The sequence below is a fragment of the Mobula hypostoma genome, chromosome 10 (genome assembly GCF_963921235.1).
Source record: "Mobula hypostoma chromosome 10, sMobHyp1.1, whole genome shotgun sequence".
In the NCBI taxonomy this organism is placed as follows: Eukaryota; Metazoa; Chordata; class Chondrichthyes; order Myliobatiformes; family Myliobatidae; genus Mobula; species Mobula hypostoma.
In genome coordinates, this window is record NC_086106.1 from 38,017,485 (window position 1) to 38,037,130 (window position 19,646).

The window sequence follows — 19,646 nt, forward strand, 5'->3', positions numbered from 1 at the left end:
GAGGGTGTGGAGGGGAAGGGGGGAGAGAGGGAAGAGAGAGAGGGGAGGGAGAGGGGGAGATAGGGAGGGGGGAGAGGGGGACAGGGGGGAGGGGGAGATAGAGGGGGAGGGGGGAGAGGGGGAGGGAGAGAGGGGGACAAAGAGAAGGGGAGAGAGAGGGGGGAGAGAAAGGGGGAGAGAGAGGAGGGAGAGAGAGGAGGGAGAGAGGAGGGAGGAGATGGGATAGATAGAGTAAGGGAGAGGGAGGGTGGAGAGAGAAAGGACAGAGGTGGGGAGAGAGAGTAGAGAGCGGGGATTAGAGGGGGTGGAGGGGGAGAGATGGAGAAGAGGGCTTAAAGGAGTGAAGGGGGAGGGGCCAGAGGGGTGGATAGTGGGGGGAGAGGGTGTGCAGGGGAGGGAGGGAGAGAGGGAAGAGATAGAGGGGAGGGAGAGGGGGGAGATAGGGAGGGGGAGAGATGGGGAGGGGGAGAGAGAGGGAGAGGGGGTGTGGAGAGAGAGGGTGGAGGGGGGAGAGGGTGGAGGCGGGGAGGGGGGAGAGCGAGGGGAAGAGAGAGGGGGTGAGAGGGGGTAAGAGATGGATAGATAGAGAGAGTAAGGGAGGGAGGGTGGAGAGAGAAAGGACAGAGGTGGGGAGAGAGAGTAGAGAGAGGGTATTAGAGGGGGTGGAGGGGGAGAGATGGAGAAGAGGGCTTAAAGGAGTGGGGGAGGGGCCAGAGGGGTGGATAGTGGGGGGAGAGTGTGTGGAGGGGAGGGGGGTAGAGAGGGAAGAGAGAGAGGGGAGGGAGAGGGGGGAGATAGGGAGGGGGAGAGATGGGGATGGGGGAGAGAGAGGGGGGGGAGAGAGAGGGGAGGAGGTGGGACAGATAGAGTGAGTAAGGGAGAGGGAGGGTGGAGAAAGAAAGGACAGAGCTGGGGAGAGAGAGTAGAGAGAGGGTATTAGAGGGGGTGGAGGGGGAGAGATGGAGAAGAGGGCTTAAAGGAGTGGGGGAGGGGCCAGAGGGGTGGATAGTGGGGGGAGAGTGTGTGGAGGGGAGGGGGGAGAGAGGGAAGAGAGAGAGGGAGGGAGAGGGGGGAGATAGGGAGGGGGAGAGATGGGGACGGGGGAGAGAGAGGCGGGAGAGAGAGGGGGAGAGAGAGGGGGAGAGAGAGGGGGAGAGAGAGGGGAGAGAGGGGGGAGAGAGAGGGGAGGAGGTGGGACAGATAAAGTGAGTAAGGGAGAGGGAGGGTGGAGAGAGAAAGGACAGAGCTGGGGAGAGAGAGTAGAGAGAGGGTATTAGAGGGGGTGGAGGGGGAGAGATGGAGAAGAGGGCTTAAAGGAGTGGGGGAGGGGCCAGAGGGGTGGATAGTGGGGGGAGAGTGTGTGGAGGGGAGGGGGGAGAGAGGGAAGAGAGAGAGGGGAGGGAGAGGGGGGAGATAGGGAGGGGGAGAGATGGGGACGGGAGAGAGAGAGGCGGGAGAGAGAGGGGGAGAGAGAGGGGAGGAGGTGGGACAGATAGAGTGAGTAAGGGAGAGGGAGGGTGGAGAGAGAAAGGACAGAGCTGGGGAGAGAGAGTAGAGAGAGGGTATTAGAGGGGGTGGAGGGGGAGAGATGGAGAAGAGGGCTTAAAGTAGTGGGGGAGGGGCCAGAGGGGTGGATAGTGGGGGGAGAGTGTGTGGAGGGGAGGGGGGGAGAGAGGGAAGAGAGAGAGGGGAGGGAGAGGGGGGAGATAGGGAGGGGGAGAGATGGGGACGGGAGAGAGAGAGGCGGGAGAGAGAGGGGGAGAGAGAGGGGAGGAGGTGGGACAGATAGAGTGAGTAAGGGAGAGGGAGGGTGGAGAGAGAAAGGACAGAGCTGGGGAGAGAGAGTAGAGAGAGGGTATTAGAGGGGGTAGAGGGGGAGAGATGGAGAAGAGGGCTTAAAGGAGTGAAGGGGGAGGGGCCAGAGGGGTAGATAGTGGGGGGAGAGGGTGTGGAGGAGGGGGGGGAGAGAGGGAAGAGAGAGAGGGGAGGGGGAGAGGGGAGATAGGGAGAGGGAGAGATGGGGAGGGGGAGAGAGAGGGGGAGGCAGTGAGAGAGGGTGGAGAGAGGGGGGAAGAGCGGGGAGAGGGGGAGAGAGAGAGAGAGAGAGAGAGGGGGGAGAGGGGGAGAGGGAGGGAGAGAGGGGGAGAGAGGAGTGAGAGAGAGGGGTGAGAGGGGGAGAGAGGGGGAGAGGGGGAGAGAGAGGGGGAGAGAGGGGGGGAGAGAGGGGGAGAGAGGGGAAGAGAGGGGGGGGAGAGAGGGGAGAGAGGGGTGAGATGGGGAGGGGGAGAGAGGAGTGGGGGAGGGTGGAGAGGGGTAGAGCAGGGTGTATAGTGGGGGTGTAGAGCAGGAGGGTGTGGTGCAGGGTGGTGTGGAGCCGACGGGTGTGTGGAGTGGGGGGTAGAGCAGGAGGGATAGAGTTGGAGGGGTGGTGGAGTGGGGGGTAGAGCAGGAGGGATAGAGTTGGAGGGGTGGTGGAGTGGAGGTAGAGCAGGGGGGATAGAGTTGGAGGGTTGGTGGAGTGGAGGTAGAGCAGGGGGGATAGAGTTGGAGGGGTGGTGGAGTGGAGGTAGAGCAGGAGGGATAGAGTTGGAGGGTTGGTGGAGTGGAGGTAGAGCAGGGGGGATAGAGTTGGAGGGGTGGTGGAGTGGGGGGTAGAGCAGGAGGGATAGAGTTGGAGGGGTGGTGGAGTGGGGGGTAGAGCAGGAGGGATAGAGTTGGAGGGGTGGTGGAGTGGGGGGTAGAGCAGGAGGGATAGAGTTGGAGGGGTGGTGGAGTGGGGGGTAGAGCAGGAGGGATAGAGTTGGAGGGGTGGTGGAGTGGAGGTAGAGCAGGGGGGATAGAGTTGGAGGGGTGGTGGAGTGGGGGGTAGAGCAGGAGGGATAGAGTTGGAGGGGTGGTGGAGTGGGGGGTAGAGCAGGAGGGATAGAGTTGGAGGGGTGGTGGAGTGGGGGGTAGAGCAGGAGGGATAGAGTTGGAGGGGTGGTGGAGTGGGGGGTAGAGCAGGAGGGATAGAGTTGGAGGGGTGGTGGAATGGGGGGTAGAGCAGGAGGGATAGAGTTGGAGGGTTGGTGGAGTGGAGGTAGAGCAGGGGGGAGTGGGGGAGATAGAGTTGGAGGGGTGGTGGAGTGGGGGGTAGAGCAGGGGGGATAGAGTTGGAGGGGTGGTGGAGTGGGGGGTAGAGCAGGGGAGATAGAGTTGGAGGGGTGGTGGAGTGGGGGGTAGAGCAGGAGGGATAGAGTTGGAGGGGTGGTGGAGTGGGGGGTAGAGCAGGGGGGATAGAGTTGGAGGGGTGGTGGAGTGGGGGGTAGAGCAGGGGAGATAGAGTTGGAGGGGTGGTGGAGTGGGGGGTAGAGCAGGAGGGATAGAGTTGGAGGGTTGGTGGAGTGGGGGGTAGAACAGGAGGTGGAGCTGGGGAGTGGGGGTGGAGTGGGGGAGTGGGGGTAGAGCAGGAGGTGGAGCTGGGGAGTGGAGGAGTGGGGGGTAGAACAGGAGGTGGAGCTGGGGAGTGGGGGTGGAGTGGTGGAGTGGGGGGTAGAGCAGGAGGTGGACCTGGGGAGTGGGGGTGGAGTGGTGGAGTGGGGGGTAGAACAGCAGGTGGAGCTGGGGAGTGGGGATGGAGTGGGGGAGTGGGGGGTAGAACAGGAGGTGGAGCTGGGGAGTGGGGGTGGAGTGGGGGAGTGGGGGGTAAAACAGGAGGTGGAGCTGGGGAGTGGGGGTGGAGGGGGGGGTAGAGCAGCAGGTGGAGCTGGGGAGTGGAGGAGTGGGGGGTAGAACAGGAGGTGGAGCTGGGGAGTGGGGGTGGAGTGAGGGAGTGGGGGGTAGAACAGGAGGTGGAGCTGGGGAGTGGGGGTGGAGTGGGGGAGTGGGGGGTTAGGACAGGAGGTGGAGCTGGGAAGTGGGGGTGGAGTGGGGGAGTGGGGGGTAGAACAGGAGGTGGAGCAGGGGAGTGGGGGAGTGGGGGGTAGAACAGGAGGTGGAGCTGGGGAGTGGGGGTGGAGTGGGGGGTAGAACAGGAGGTGGAGCTGGGGAGTGGGGGAGTGGGGGGTAGAGCAGGAGGTGGAGCTGGGGAGTGGGGGAGTGGGGGTAGAACAGGAGGTGGAGCTGGGGAGTGGGGGTGGAGTGGGGGAGTGGGGGGTAGAACAGGAGGTGGAGCTGGGGAGTGGGGGAGTGGGGGGTAGAGCAGGAGGTGGAGCTGGGGAGTGGGGGAGTGGGGGGTAGAACAGGAGGTGGAGCTGGGGAGTGGGGGTGGAGTGAGGGAGTGGGGGGTAGAACAGGAGGTGGAGCTGGGGAGTGGGGGTGGAGTGAGGGAGTGGGGGGTAGAACAGGAGGTGGAGCTGGGGAGTGGGGGTGGAGTGGTGGAGTGGGGGGTAGAACAGGAGGTGGAGCTGGGGAGTGGGGATGGAGTGGGGGGTAGAGCAGGAGGTGGAGCTGGGGAGTGGGGGTGGAGTGGGGGAGTGGGGGGTAGAACAGGAGGTGGAGCTGGGGAGTGGGGGTGGAGTGGGGGAGTGGGGGGTAGAACAGGAGGTGGAGCTGGGGAGTGGGGGTGGAGTGAGGGAGTGGGGGGTAAAACAGGAGGTGGAGCTGGGGAGTGGGGGTGGAGTGGGGGACTGGGGGGTAGAACAGGAGGTGGAGCTGGGGAGTGGGGGTGGAGTGGGGGAGTGGGGGGTAGAGCAGGAGGTGGAGCTGGGGAGTGAGGGTGGAGTGAGGGAGTGGGGGTAGAACAGGAGGTGGAGCTGGGGAGTGGGGGGTAGAGTGGGGGGTAGAGCAGGAGGTGGAGCTGGGGAGTGGGGGTGGAGTGAGGGAGTGGGGGTAGAACAGGAGGTGGAGCTGGGGAGTGGGGGTGGAGTGGGGGAGTGGGGGGTAGAACAGGAGGTGGAGCTGGGGAGTGGGGGTGGAGTGAGGGAGTGGGGGTAAAACAGGAGGTGGAGCTGGGGAGTGGGGGTGGAGTGAGGGAGTGGGGGGTAAAACAGGAGGTGGAGCTGGGGAGTGGGGGTGGAGTGGGGGAGTGGGGGGTAGAGCAGGAGGTGGAGCTGGGGAGTGGGGGTGGAGTGAGGGAGTGGGGGGTAGAGCAGGAGGTGGAGCTGGGGAGTGGGGGTGGAGTGGGGGAGTGGGGGGTAGAGCAGGAGGTGGAGCTGGGGAGTGGGGGTGGAGTGGGGGAGTGGGGGGTAGAGCAAGAGGTGGAGCTGGGGAGTGGGGGTGGAGCTGGGGAGTGGGGGGTAGAGCAGGAGGTGGAGCTGGGGAGTGGGGGTGGAGTGGTGGAGTGTGGGGTAAAACAGGAGGTGGAGCTGGGGAGTGGGGGTGGAGTGGGGGAGTGGGGGGTAGAACAGGAGGCGGAGCTGGGGAGTGGGGGTGGAGTGGGGGAGTGGGGGGTAGAACAGGAGGCGGAGCTGGGGAGTGGGGGAGTGGGGGGTAGAACAGGAGGTGGAGCTGGGGAGTGGGGGTGGAGTGGGGGAGTGGGGGGTAGAGCAGGAGGTGGAGCTGGGGAGTGGGGGTGGAGTGGGGGAGTGGGGGTAGAGCAGGAGGTGGAGCTGGGGAGTGGGGTTGGAGTGGGGGAGTGGGGGGTAGAACAGGAGGTGGAGCTGGGGACTGGTGGAGTGGGGGGTAGAGCAGGAGGTGGAGCTGGGGAGTGGGGGAGTGGGGGGTAGAACAGGAGGTGGAGCTGGGGAGTGGGGGTGGAGTGAGGGAGTGGGGGTAGAACAGGAGGTGGAGCTGGGGAGTGGGGGTGGAGTGGGGGAGTGGGGGGTAGAGCAGGAGGTGGAGCTGGGGAGTGGGGGTGGAGTGGTGGAGTGGGGGGTAGAGCAGGAGGTGGAGCTGGGGAGTGGGGGTGGAGTGAGGGAGTGGGGGGTAGAGCAGGAGGTGGAGCTGGGGAGTGGGGGTGGAGTGGGGGAGTGGGGGGTAGAGCAGGAGGTGGAGCTGGGGAGTGGGGATGGAGTGGTGGAGTTGGGGGGTAGAACAGGAGGTGGAGCTGGGGAGTGGGGGTGGAGTGGGGGAGTGGGGGGTAGAACAGGAGGTGGAGCTGGGGAGTGGGGGAGTGGGGGGTAGAACAGGAGGTGGAGCTGGGGAGTGGGGGGTAGAACAGGAGGTGGAGCTGGGGAGTGGGGGTGGAGTGGGGGAGTGGGGGGTAGAACAGGAGGTGGAGCTGGGGAGTGGGGGTGGAGTGAGGGAGTGGGGGTAGAGCAGGAGGTGGAGCTGGGGAGTGGGGGTGGAGTGGGGGAGTGGGGGGTAGAACAGGAGGTGGAGCTGGGGAGTGGGGGTGGAGTGAGGGAGTGGGGGTAGAGCAGGAGGTGGAGCTGGGGAGTGGGGGTGGAGTGAGGGAGTGGGGGTAGAGCAGGAGGTGGAGCTGGGGAGTGGGGGAGTGGGGGGTAGAACAGGAGGTGGAGCTGGGGACTGGGGGTGGAGTGGGGGAGTGGGGGGTAGAGCGGGGGAGTGGGGGGTAGAGCAAGAGGTGGAGCTGGGGAGTGGGGGTGGAGTGGGGGAGTGGGGGTAGAGCAGGAGGTGGAGCTGGGGAGTGGGGGAGTGGGGGGTAGAACAGGAGGTGGAGCTGGGGACTGGGGGTGGAGTGGGGGAGTGGGGGGTAGAGCGGGGGAGTGGGGGGTAGAACAGGAGGTGGAGCTGGGGACTGGGGGTGGAGTGGGGGAGTGGGGGGTAGAGCGGGGGAGTGGGGGGTAGAACAGGAGGTGGAGCTGGGGAGTGGGGGTGGAGTGGGGGAGTGGGGGGTAGAGCACGAGGTGGAGCTGGGGAGTGGGGGTGGAGTGGTGGAGTGGGGGGTAGAACAGGAGGTGGAGCTGGGGAGTGGGGGTGGAGTGAGGGAGTGGGGGTAGAACAGGAAGTGGAGCTGGGAAGTGGGGGTGGAGTGGGGGAGTGGGGGTAGAACAGGAGGTGGAGCTGGGGAGTTAGGGGTAGAACAGGAGGTGGAGCTGGGAAGTGGGGGTGGAGTGGGGGAGTGGGGGGTAGAGCAGGAGGTGGAACTGGGGAGTGGGGGTGGAGTGGTGGAGTGGGGGGTAAAACAGGAGGTGGAGCTGGGGAGTGGGGGTGGAGTGGGGGAGTGGGGGATAGAACAGGAGGTGGAGCTGGGGAGTGGGGGTGGAGTGGTGGAGTGGGGGTTAGAACAGGAGGTGGAGCTGGGGAGTGGGGGTGGAGTGGGGGAGTGGGGGGTAGAACAGGAGGTGGAGCTGGGGAGTGGGGGTGGAGTGGTGGAGTGGGGGGTAGAACAGGAGGTGGAGCTGGGGAGTGGGGGTGGAGTGGTGGAGTGGGCGGTAGCAGGAGGTATGGGTGGAGTGGGGGAGTGGGGGGTAGAACAGGAGGTGGAGCTGGGGAGTGGGGGTGGAGTGGTGGAGTGGGGGGTAGAACAGGAGGTGGAGCTGGGGAGTGGGGGTGGAGTGGTGGAGTGGGCGGTAGAGCAGGAGGTGGAGCTGGGGAGTGGGGGGTAGAGCAGGAGGTGGAGCTGGGGAGTGGGGGTGGAGGGGGGGAGTGGGGGGTAGAACAGGAGGCGGAGCTGGGAAGTGGGGGTGGAGTGGGGGAGTGGGGGGTTAGGACAGGAGGTGGAGCTGGGGAGTGGGGGAGTGGGGGGTAAAACAGGAGGTGGAGCTGGGGAGTGGGGGTGGAGTGGGGGAGTGGGGGGTAGAACAGGAGGCGGAGCTGGGAAGTGGGGGTGGAGTGGGGGAGTGGGGGGTTAGGACAGGAGGTGGAGCTGGGGAGTGGGGGTGGAGTGGGGGAGTGGGGGTGGAGTGGGGGAGTGGGGGGTAGAGCAGGAGGTGGAGCTGGGGAGTGGGGGGTAGAACAGGAGGTGGAGCTGGGGAGTGGGGGTGGAGTGGGGGAGTGGGGGGTAGAGCAGGAGGTGGAGCTGGGGAGTGGGGGTGGAGTGGGGGAGTGGGGGTAGAGCAGGAGGTGGAGCTGGGGAGTGGGGTTGGAGTGGGGGAGTGGGGGGTAGAACAGGAGGTGGAGCTGGGGAGTGGGGGTGGAGTGGGGGAGTGGGGGGTAGAACAGGAGGTGGAGCTGGGGAGTGGGGTTGGAGTGGGGGAGTGGGGGGTAGAACAGGAGGTGGAGCTGGGGAGTGGGGGTGGAGTGGGGGAGTGGGGGTAGAGCAGGAGGTGGAGCTGGGGAGTGGGGGTGGAGTGGTGGAGTGGGGGGTAGAGCAGGAGGTGGAGCTGGGGAGTGGGGGAGTGGGGGGTAGAGCAGGAGGTGGAGCTGGGGAGTGGGGATAGAGTGGGGGAGTGGGGGGTAGAGCAGGAGGTGGAGCTGGGGAGTGGGGGTGGAGTGGTGGAGTGGGGGGTAGAGCAGGAGGTGGAGCTGGGGAGTGGGGGAGTCGGGGAGTGGAGGAGTGGGGGGTAGAGCACGAGGTGGAGCTGGGGAGTGGGGATGGAGTGGGGGAGTGGGGGGTAGAGCAGGAGGTGGAGCTGGGGAGTGGGGGTGGAGTGGGGGTAGAACAGGAGGTGGAGCTGGGGAGTGGGGGTGGAGTGAGGGAGTGGGGGTAGAACAGGAGGTGGAGCTGGGGAGTGGGGGTGGAGTGGGGGAGTGGGGGGTAGAGCAAGAGGTGGAGCTGGGGAGTGGGGGTGGAGTGAGGGAGTGGGGGGTAGAGCAGGAGGTGGAGCTGGGGAGTGGGGGAGTGGGGGGTAGAACAGGAGGTGGAGCTGGGGAGTGGGGATGGAGTGGTGGAGTGGGGGGTAGAACAGGAGGTGGAGCTGGGGAGTGGGGGTGGAGTGGGGGAGTGGGGGGTAGAGCAGGAGGTGGAGCTGGGGAGTGGGGGAGTGGGGGGTAGAACAGGAGGTGGAGCTGGGGAGTGGGGGTGGAGTGGGGGAGTGGGGGGTAGAACAGGAGGTGGAGCTGGGGAGTGGGGGTGGAGTGGTGGAGTGGGGGGTAGAGCAGGAGGTGGAGCTGGGGAGTGGGGGAGTGGGGGGTAGAGCAGGAGGTGGAGCTGGGGAGTGGGGGTGGAGTGGTGGAGTGGGGGGTAGAACAGGAGGTGGAGCTGGGGAGTGGGGGAGTGGGGGGTAGAACAGGAGGTGGAGCTGGGGAGTGGGGGTGGAGTGGGGGAGTGGGGGGTAGAACAGGAGGTGGAGCTGGGGAGTGGGGGTGGAGTGGGGGAGTGGGGGGTAGAACAGGAGGTGGAGCTGGGGAGTGGGGGTGGAGTGGTGGAGTGGGGGGTAGAGCAGGAGGTGGAGCTGGGGAGTGGGGGAGTGGGGGGTAGAACAGGAGGTGGAGCTGGGGAGTGGGGGTGGAGTGGGGGAGTGGGGTGTAGAACAGGAGGTGGAGCTGGGGAGTGGGGATGGAGTGGTGGAGTGGGGGGTAGAACAGGAGGTGGAGCTGGGGAGTGGGGGTGGAGTGGGGGAGTGGGGGGTAGAACAGGAGGTGGAGCTGGGGAGTGGGGGAGTGGGGGGTAGAACAGGAGGTGGAGCTGGGGAGTGGGGGGTAGAACAGGAGGTGGAGCTGGGGAGTGGGGGTGGAGTGGGGGAGTGGGGGGTAGAACAGGAGGTGGAGCTGGGGAGTGGGGGTGGAGTGAGGGAGTGGGGGGTAGAGCAGGAGGTGGAGCTGGGGAGTGGGGGGTAGAACAGGAGGTGGAGCTGGGGAGTGGGGGAGTGGGGGTAGAACAGGAGGTGGAGCTGGGGAGTGGGGGTGGAGTGGGGGAGTGGGGGTAGAACAGGAGGTGGAGCTGGGGAGTGGGGGTGGAGTGGTGGAGTGGGGGTAGAGCAGGAGGTGGAGCTGGGGAGTGGGGGTGGAGTGAGGGAGTGGGGGTAGAACAGGTGGTGGAGCTGGGGAGTGGGGATGGAGTGGGGGAGTGGGGGGTAGAGCAGGAGGTGGAGCTGGGGAGTGGGGGGTAGAACAGGAGGTGGAGCTGGGGAGTGGGGGAGTGGGGGTAGAACAGGAGGTGGAGCTGGGGAGTGGGGGTGGAGTGGGGGAGTGGGGGTAGAACAGGAGGTGGAGCTGGGGTGTGGGGGTGGAGTGGTGGAGTGGGGGTAGAGCAGGAGGTGGAGCTGGGGAGTGGGGGTGGAGTGAGGGAGTGGGGGTAGAGCAGGAGGTGGAGCTGGGGAGTGGGGGGTAGAACAGGAGGTGGAGCTGGGGAGTGGGGGTGGAGTGGGGGAGTGGGGGGTAGAGCAAGAGGTGGAGCTGGGGAGTGGGGGTGGAGTGAGGGAGTGGGGGGTAGAACAGGAGGTGGAGCTGGGGAGTGGGGGTGGAGTGGTGGAGTGGGGGGTAGAACAGGAGGTGGAGCTGGGGAGTGGGGATGGAGTGGGGGGTAGAACAGGAGGTGGAGCTGGGGAGTGGGGGTGGAGTGAGGGAGTGGGGGTAGAACAGGAGGTGGAGCTGGGAAGTGGGGGTGGAGTGGGGGAGTGGGGGGTAGAACAGGAGGTGGAGCTGGGGAGTGGGGATGGAGTGGGGGAGTGGGGGGTAGAGCAGGAGGTGGAGCTGGGGAGTGGGGGTGGAGTGGGGGAGTGGGGGGTAGAACAGGAGGTGGAGCTGGGGAGTGGTGGAGTGGGGGGTAGAACAGGAGGTGGAGCTGGGGAGTGGGGGTGGAGTGGGGGAGTGGGGGTAGAGCAGGAGGTGGAGCTGGGGAGTGGTGGAGTGGGGGGTAGAACAGGAGGTGGAGCTGGGAAGTGGGGGTGGAGTGGGGGAGTGGGGGGTAGAGCAGGAGGTGGAACTGGGGAGTGGGGGTGGAGTGGTGGAGTGTGGGGTAAAACAGGAGGTGGAGCTGGGGAGTGGGGGTGGAGTGGGGGAGTGGGGGGTAGAACAGGAGGCGGAGCTGGGAAGTGGGGGTGGAGTGGGGGAGTGGGGGGTAGAACAGGAGGTGGAGCTGGGGAGTGGGGGTGGAGTGGTGGAGTGGGCGGTAGAGCAGGAGGTGGAGCTGGGGAGTGGGGGGTAAAACAGGAGGTGGAGCTGGGGAGTGGGGGTGGAGTGGGGGAGTGGGGGGTAGAACAGGAGGCGGAGCTGGGGAGTGGGGGTGGAGTGGGGGAGTGGGGGAGTTGGGGGTTAGGACAGGAGGCGGAGCTGGGGAGTGGGGGTGGAGTGGGGGAGTGGGGGGTAGAACAGGAGGCGGAGCTGGGGAGTGGGGATGGAGTGGGGGAGTGGGGGGTTAGGACAGGAGGTGGAGCTGGGAAGTGGGGGTGGAGTGGGGGAGTGGGGGGTTAGGACAGGAGGTGGAGCTGGGGAGTGGGGGAGTGGGGCGTAGAACAGGAGGTGGAGCTGGGGAGTGGGGGTGGAGTGGGGGAGTGGGGGGTTAGGACAGGAGGTGGAGCTGGGGAGTGGGGGAGTGGGGGGTAGAGCAGGAGGTGGAGCTGGGGAGTGGGGGGTAGAGCAGGAGGTGGAGCTGGGGAGTGGGGGTGGAGTGGTGGAGTGTGGGGTAAAACAGGAGGTGGAGCTGGGGAGTGGGGGTGGAGTGGTGGAGTGTGGGGTAAAACAGGAGGTGGAGCTGGGGAGTGGGGGTGGAGTGGGGGAGTGGGGGGTAGAACAGGAGGTGGAGCTGGGGAGTGGGGGTGGAGTGGGGGAGTGGGGGGTTAGGACAGGAGGTGGAGCTGGGGAGTGGGGGAGTGGGGGGTAGAACAGGAGGTGGAGCTGGGAAGTGGGGGTGGAGTGGGGGAGTGGGGGGTAGAGCAGGAGGTGGAGCTGGGGAGTGGGGATGGAGTGGTGGAGTGGGGGGTAGAACAGGAGGTGGAGCTGGGGAGTGGGGTTGGAGTGGGGGAGTGGGGGGTAGAACAGGAGGTGGAGCTGGGGAGTGGTGGAGTGGGGGGTAGAGCAGGAGGTGGAGCTGGGGAGTGGGGGAGTGGGGGGTAGAACAGGAGGTGGAGCTGGGGAGTGGGGATGGAGTGGGGGAGTGGGGGGTAGAGCAAGAGGTGGAGCTGGGGAGTGGGGGTGGAGTGGTGGAGTTGGGGGTAGAGCAGGAGGTGGAGCTGGGGAGTGGGGGAGTGGGGGTAGAACAGGAGGTGGAGCTGGGGAGTGGGGGTGGAGTGGGGGAATGGGGGGTAGAGCAGGAGGTGGAGCTGAGGAGTGGGGGAGTGGGGGTAGAACAGGAGGTGGAGCTGGGGAGTGGGGGTGGAGTGGGGGAGTGGGGGGTAGAGCAGGAGGTGGAGCTGGGGAGTGGGGGAGTGGGGGGTAGAGCAGGAGGTGGAGCTGGGGAGTGGGGGTGGAGTGGGGGAGTAGGGGGTAGAGCAGGAGGTGGAGCTGGGGAGTGGGGGTGGAGTGGGGGAGTGGGGGGTAGAGCAGGAGGTGGAGCTGGGGAGTGGGGGAGTGGGGGGTAGAGCAGGAGGTGGAGCTGGGGAGTGGGGGTGGAGTGGGGGAGTGGGGGGTAGAGCAGGAGGTGGAGCTGGGGAGTGGGGGTGGAGTGGGGGAGTGGGGGGTAGAGCAGGTGGTGGAGCTGGGGAGTGGGGGAGTGGGGGGTAGAGCAGGAGGTGGAGCTGGGGAGTGGGGGAGTGGGGGGTAGAGCAGGAGGTGGAGCTGGGGTGTGGGGGTGGAGTGGTGGAGTGGGGGGTAGAGCAGGAGGTGGAGCTGGGGAGTGGGGGTGGAGTGGTGGAGTGGGGGGTAGAGCAGGAGGTGGAGCTGGGGTGTGGGGGTGGAGTGGTGGAGTGGGGGGTAGAGCAGGAGGTGGAGCTGGGGAGTGGGGGTGGAGTGGGGGAGTGGGGGGTAGAGCAGGTGGTGGAGCTGGGGAGTGGGGGAGTGGGGGGTAGAGCAGGAGGTGGAGCTGGGGAGTGGGGGTGGAGTGGGGGAGTGGGGGGTAGAACAGGAGGTGGAGCTGGGGAGTGGGGGTGGAGTGGGGGAGTGGGGGGTAGAGCAGGTGGTGGAGCTGGGGAGTGGGGGAGTGGGGGGTAGAGCAGGAGGTGGAGCTGGGGAGTGGGGGAGTGGGGGGTAGAGCAGGAGGTGGAGCTGGGGAGTGGGGGTGGAGTGGTGGAGTGGGGGGTAGAGCAGGAGGTGGAGCTGGGGAGTGGGGGTGGAGTGGGGGAGTGGGGGGTAGAGCAGGTGGTGGAGCTGGGGAGTGGGGGAGTGGGGGGTAGAGCAGGAGGTGGAGCTGGGGAGTGGGGGTGGAGTGGGGGAGTGGGGGGTAGAACAGGAGGTGGAGCTGGGGAGTGGGGGTGGAGTGGGGGAGTGGGGGGTAGAGCAGGTGGTGGAGCTGGGGAGTGGGGAAGTGGGGGGTGGAGAGGGTGTTTCAGCGGTGGCAGTAGCGTGGGCGGTAGGGCAAGCGGTAGTTATTGGCAGGGGTCAGGATTGGGAGAGGGGAGAGGGAGTGTGATGTAGTATCTGTTACCCTCCCGTGTTACCACGTACGTATGAATGTCCTGGGCCCAGCATATCAATGGAATCAGCTGTGTAAGCACCTCTGTTTTCTTAGAAGGTTCATGAGATCTGTCATAGCCGCTAAAATACGAACATATTGCTGAAGACGTCTGCAGAGAGCATCACAGAATAGTGTGGCAATCACAACACTGGCAGCTACAGAGGGGAATGGACGCATCAATATCTACCGGAGACAGTGCCTGAAGAAGGCAACAGCTATCATCAAGGTTGCCAGCAGTCCAGGGCCGTGTTCTCTTCTTGTTGCTCCCATTGGGCCGGAGGTATGAAGTCCTATCTGGGTCAGGGACAGCCAATGTCCCACAGCCATCAGGTTCTTGATCTGACCTGCAGAAGCCTAACCCTCCCTCAGCTTCAGAGTATCTCTCGCACTACTATGGACTTGTCTTCAACTGTGATTTTTGCACTGATGTTTTTCTTCTTTGTCTCGCATAATTTCTGTAAAATTTCTATTGTGTGTGCGGTCTGTGGCTGTAATGCTGCTTTCTTTGTACATCTGCCCCACCCTACTTGTACATCGGGCAGCAAACCAGACTGGTGGCCCTGCCTTTAGAAGTTCCTTACGTTGGTGGTGCCCGAGACCTTCCTCCGGTCGGGGATCTCCGACTTGTTGGGGTTATTGGCACTGCTGACCATTGGGCTTGAGGGGGGAACTCCACTCCTGCTGCTGCCGGTGACCGTCGCGCCCGTCAACTTGCGGGACGGAATGCGTTCTTCTTTCAGCTCGTGGTCAGCCGTGCTGGTTTGGCTGCGCTTCGGGTGAGAGGTCAGGGCTGCCGGTCCACCTGTTGGAAACAGGGGACCAGGTTTCATCAAGTGCTCCCATGGCAACTGGCTCTTCCTCCCTCTTGAAGGGTGGCAATGCATAATGAGCCGACAAACTCATTATTCCAACCCCAATACAGCCCTCCACACCAAATCCACCCAAATTCATCCCTCCATCCCAAATCCACCCAAATTCACCCCTCCATCCCAAATCCACCCCAATTCACCCCTCCATCCCAAATCCACCCAAATTCACCCCTCCATCCCAAATCCAGCCAAATTCACCCCTCCATCCCAAATCCACCCCAATTCACCCCTCCATCCCAAATCCACCCAAATTCATCCCTCCATCCCAAATCCACCCAAATTCACCCCTCAATACCAAATTCTCTCAGCCATCTCAATGCATCTCAGATCTACCCCTCCAGACCAAATCCACCCCTCCAGACCAAATCAACCCAAATTCACCCCTCCATCGCAAATTCACCTCAAATCCCCTGCACCATTCCAAATTGACCTGCCCCTTCACAAATCTATCCCACACGCAGCCCAAATCCACCCTTTCATCTCAAATCCTCCCCAAATTCATCCTTCCACTTAGTCTTCCCCAAATCCACCCTAATCCTCCTCAAGTTCACCCCTCACTCAGACAAAGGTATGAAAAGGTTGGAGGAAAGGGCGCAGCAAGATCTAGCAGATGATAAGTGGATCCAGGTAAGAAAGGAGGGGGTAGGCAGATGGAGGAGGGTGGGAAGAGTGGGAATGGTGTCGAAGATTGGGGAAGGGGTTATAGGTGGAAGTGATAATGCTCTGAAGATGATGGAATTAGGAAAAGAAAGTCGAGCAGGGAATATTGGGAGGGAGACATGGAGGGGAACAGATGGAAGGACTTTTAAGAGTGATGGGCAGACAGAAAGAACAGAGGAGGGGAAGAGACAGGGTGATGAGGGATAAAGGGGAAAAATAAGCAAGTGGGAGCTGGTTACCAGAAGTTTCAGAATTGCTTTCCCCCTGCCCAGCAGGCCTGTCGTGAGAGGGGGTCAGTTGGGCATGGTGGCCAGGGAAGTGCCAAGGTCTACTCACTGAAGTCGCTATGTCGACGCTGCCGGTGGTAGGTGGATGAGCTTCGCTGGCTCCTACTGTGCGTCGAGCTCTGGCTCGTAGTACTGGTGTTCAGCTCGTTACTGGGCCGAACCTTGGCCAACGAGAGGTTACTGCCGGTGTGGGAATCGACAGCGTCCACCTGGAAGAGCAGTAAAAAGCAAATGGCAGCAAGGTCTGGGCATCACTTGTGTCTCTGCCCAGTGGAACCCTCGCTGACTGCAGTTGGCACACAACACATTTCACTGTATGTTTTGATGTACACATGACGAATAGAGCCAACCTTTCATCTCTCCGTTTAACCAGGCCCAAGTTGGTTCAGGTTTCTGAATGGCCCATTCTCATTACCTCAGCTTTCTTCTTTTGTGCTATTTTTTATTGTAACTGAGGGTAATGTTTTTTTTTAATGTCTTGCACTACCCTGCTGCTACAAAGCAACACTTTCATGACATATGTCAGTGATTCCAAGAAGGTGTTTTACCTCACTTGTATTTCTGCCCAGGAGGAGGTAGGTGGCTGTCACTTCATTGTACTTGTGCTTGGTCAAGGCATCTTTAATCTCCTCTCGTGTGTAACCCATTCCAACCATTACTTCTGTAACGAAAATAGAGAGAAGGTTAAACTGTGTCACTCCAGATGGACGGTCTCAAGCTCAGCTGTGAGAGGAGAGGGTTGGACATGGAGCTAGCAACCCCATCTTGTAAAAACTCAGAGCTACACGAACACCAACAGAAGGCCCAGAGACCTCATCCCTGGGAGAGGAAGGATCTTCGCATCTAGGACATGTGAAGATGGGCTAGACCGAGGGGCCGGCCCAGGACAGGGGACTCTGCTCAGCAGCCTGTGCAGCAACAGGGGTGATGGGCTTTACAACATCGACAGACGGGTTTCAAGTCATAGGCGCGTGCCCAAACACACAACTCAGAATGGCCTTCTGAAGGTTAGACTGACTTATTCCCCGAAAAGGACCCCACTCTGGACCATCAGGCTACTGTCTCCTGCACTTACACTAACCTCATCAACTCTGGAGAACTCCCATCCACTGCCACAACTCATAGTTGCCTTATCCAGCAATACTCACTTCTACCTCCTACTCAACATCCACAAGCTTGACTGTCCGGGTAGGCCCATTGTCTCTGCCTGGCCCTGCCCCACTGAACTCGTGTCCTCATATCTCGATTCTATCCCTCTTGGTTCAGTCCCTTCCTGCCTACGTCCACGACACTTCTCATGCTCTTGATTTCCTCACTACCTTACAATTCGCTGGCCCTGACTATCTCATTTTCACCATGAATGTCCTGTCCCTGTACACTTCTATCCCCTATCAAGAAGGCCTTAAAGCTCTGTTTCTTTTTCAATAAAAGAATCAGCCAAGTCCCCTCCTCCTCCAACAACTGGTCCTCACCCTCAACAACTTCTCCCTCACTCCTCCCCCATTCATCAAACTCAAGGAGTAGCCATGGGTCTTCCCCGCTAATGCTCCCCAACTCTTCCTGTGCTACGCTGACAACTGCATTGGTGCTGCTTCATGCACCCACGCTGAGCTCATCAAGTTCATCAACTTTGCCTCCAACTTCCGCCCCGCCCTTAAATTCACCTGGTTCATTTCTGACACCTCCCTGCCCTTTCTCAATCTCTCTATCTCTATCTCTGGAGACAAACTGTCAACTAACATATTTTATAAACCTACTAATTTCCACAGCTACCTTAACTAAACCTCTTCCCAACCTATCTCTTAAAAAAATGCTATTCCTTTTTCTCTGTTCCTTTGTCTCCACCCAGAATGAAGCTTTCCTTTCCAAGACATCAGAGACGTCCCCCTTCATCAAACAACGGACTTTCCCTTCCTCTACCATTGATGGTGCTCGCACCGGCATCTCCTCTATTTCCCAGACATCCGCCCTCACCCCATCCCCCTGCCACCTTAACAGGGATAAAGTTCCTCTTGTCCTCACCTACCACCCCATGAGCCTCTGCATTCAACACATGGTTCTCCAATCTTTGGCCATCTTCAGGTGGATCCTACTACCAAACATACCTTCTCCCAACTCTCTGCTTTAAGCAGGGATCGCTCCCTTCATGATCGCCTTATCCATTTGTTCTTCCCCACTGATCTCCCTCCTGACACATATCCCTACGAGCGAAAGAAGTGTTACACCGGCCGAATCTCCTCCCCCCTCACCTCCATTCAGGGCCCCAGACAGTCCTTCCAGGTGAGCCAACACTTCACCCGCAAATCTGCTGTGGTCATCTATTATATTCGATGCGCCCGATGTGGTCTCCTCTACATTGGTGAGACCTGACATAAATTGGGGGACCACTTTGTTGAGCACCTCTACTCCATCCACAAAAATTGGAATTTCCCAGTGGCCAACCATTTTAATTCCTATCCCCATTCCCGTTCCAACATGGTCTCCTCTTCAGGCACGATGAGGGCACTCTCAGGGTAGAGGAGAAACACCTCATATTCTGTTAGAGTACAGCCTCCAATCTGATAGCATGAACATCGACTTCTCTAACCTGGTATTTTTTTTTATCCTTTTTTTCTCTTCTCTCCTCCCCCTTCCCTCTTCTTCTATTCCCCATTCTGGCCTCTTACCTCATCTCTTCACCTGTATATCACCTCCCCCTGGTGTCCTTCCATCTTGCCTTTCCCTCGTGGTCCACTTTCCTTTCCCGTCAGATTCCTTCTTTTCCAGCTCTTTACCTTGCTCATCCACTTGGCTTCACCTATCACCTTCGAGCTTGTCCTCCTACACCACCACCTCCCACCCCAACTTTTTATTCTGGCATCTTCTCCCTTCCTTTCCAGTCCTGAGGAGGGTCTCAGCCCAAAATGTTTGTTCATTTCCATAGATGCTGCCCGGCCTGCTGAATTACTCCAGTATTTTGTGTGTGTTACTCTAGATTTCCAGCATCTGCAGAATCTCTTGTGTTTAGTTTAGAGAAGTCTCTGTAATTTAAAAACTTTTTACTAATTTTTCCAATCTAGGCATTGTTGGCAAGGCCAGCATTTACTGCCCGTCTCTAATTACTTTTTGGTGGGCAGCACAGTACCATAACACTTTACATCACCAGTGATCGCTGATCGGCGTTCAATTACCACCGTTGTCTGTAAGGAGTTTGTACGTTCCCCTTGTGACCGCAAGAGTTTCCTCCAGTTTTGCGCTCCAGTTTCCTCCCACATTCCAAAGACACGGGTTGGTGTCAGTAAGCTGTGGGCGTGCTATGTTCACGCCAGAAAAGTGGCGACATTTGCGAGCTGAGTCCAGCTCAATCTTCAGACTGTGCTGGTCGTTGATGCAAATAACGTATTTCACTCGATTTACATGTGACAAGTAAAGCTCATCACCTGTAGGCTGGGAGTGAGCCTTTTATTTATATAACAGCAGTCTGTGTGCTGATGATACCGCCACAGGGATATTTATTTATTTAGTGATACGGTACTGAATAGGCTCTTCCACCCTTTGAGCCTCCCTAACAGACTCCATTAACTCATGGGACAATTTTACAATAACCAGAAAACCCACTAACCTACCTGGCACATCTTTGGACTGTGGGAAGAAACTGGCGTACCCGGGGAAAACCTATGCATTCCATGCAGAGAATGTAGAGATGGCGCTGGAATTGCACTCCGAACCCCGGAATGCCCCAGGCTGTAATGTGTTGCCCTAATCACTATGCCACTGATATACTGGGGAAGGAGTTCTGGTGTCTGAGCCCAGAGATGGTGAAGGAATGACCATCTATTTCCAACCTGCAGGCTGGGTTACCTGAAGATACCTGTACAGGAAGCAGTGTGATCTCACACCTGAGGAGTTTGAACCAGGGAGGATAACTGCGAGGACAGAAGTTTGTTGCTGAAGGAGGAGCCATGCTCACCTATGCGTTTGTTATCTCCTAGGTCCTGTTCGGGTTCCGTGTAAGGCCGCAGCTCATCCCCATCGCAGCCAACGTTTATCCACTTGTCCTTCATGATTTGCTGGTAGAATTGGGAAAGAACAGACTGTTAGTGTTGGCACATTGGCATCTAACACAATGTACCCCCCTACCACCTGGAGACTGTATGTGTGTTTTGTGCCAATCTTACTCCCTTCTTGAGGTGACTGGGTACCGTTAATCAGGTATTAATCAGTTATTTCAACTTCATTCTGTTGAAAGTCATCTTCACTTGACCTCCAGTTCATTTGCTGATCTGCTTAACTATAATTGTCACGCAGCCCACCGAGAAACCCAACTATCTCCATCTCATCTCCAAGTGCTTGAGATGCAGCCTGCTCACCCACTCTGCCGCTGGCCCTTCGTTGAGGAAGAGGGAACCGATGATCACAGTTATGAGAAACTCAGACAGGGTTAACATAAAGGATCCTCTTCCTCGATGACTGGTCAACAGTAGAGTGGGTGAGCAGATTCAAGTTTCTGGGTGACAACGTCTCTAAGATCAATTCTGAGTGCAACATATTGATGCAGTTATGGAAAAGGCATGACAGCAGCCGTATCTCATGAGG

The 19,646-nt window shown here is 60.9% G+C and overlaps 1 protein-coding gene across 6 annotated transcripts in view; it reads right to left on the reverse strand.

The window, feature by feature from the left end:
- Positions 1 to 19,646, reverse strand: part of LOC134352848 (MAP/microtubule affinity-regulating kinase 4-like) — a 255,135-nt gene that overhangs the window by 67,562 nt on the left and 167,927 nt on the right. For all 6 annotated transcript variants that reach the window (XM_063060350.1, XM_063060355.1, XM_063060349.1 and 3 more), the window contains exons 10-13: positions 19,021 to 19,120; positions 15,620 to 15,732; positions 15,121 to 15,280; positions 13,837 to 14,057 (exon numbers count right to left, since the gene is read on the reverse strand). In XM_063060350.1, the coding sequence (XP_062916420.1) occupies positions 13,837 to 14,057; positions 15,121 to 15,280; positions 15,620 to 15,732; positions 19,021 to 19,120 (594 nt within the window). The remainder of the gene's footprint in view (positions 1 to 13,836; positions 14,058 to 15,120; positions 15,281 to 15,619; positions 15,733 to 19,020; positions 19,121 to 19,646) is intronic.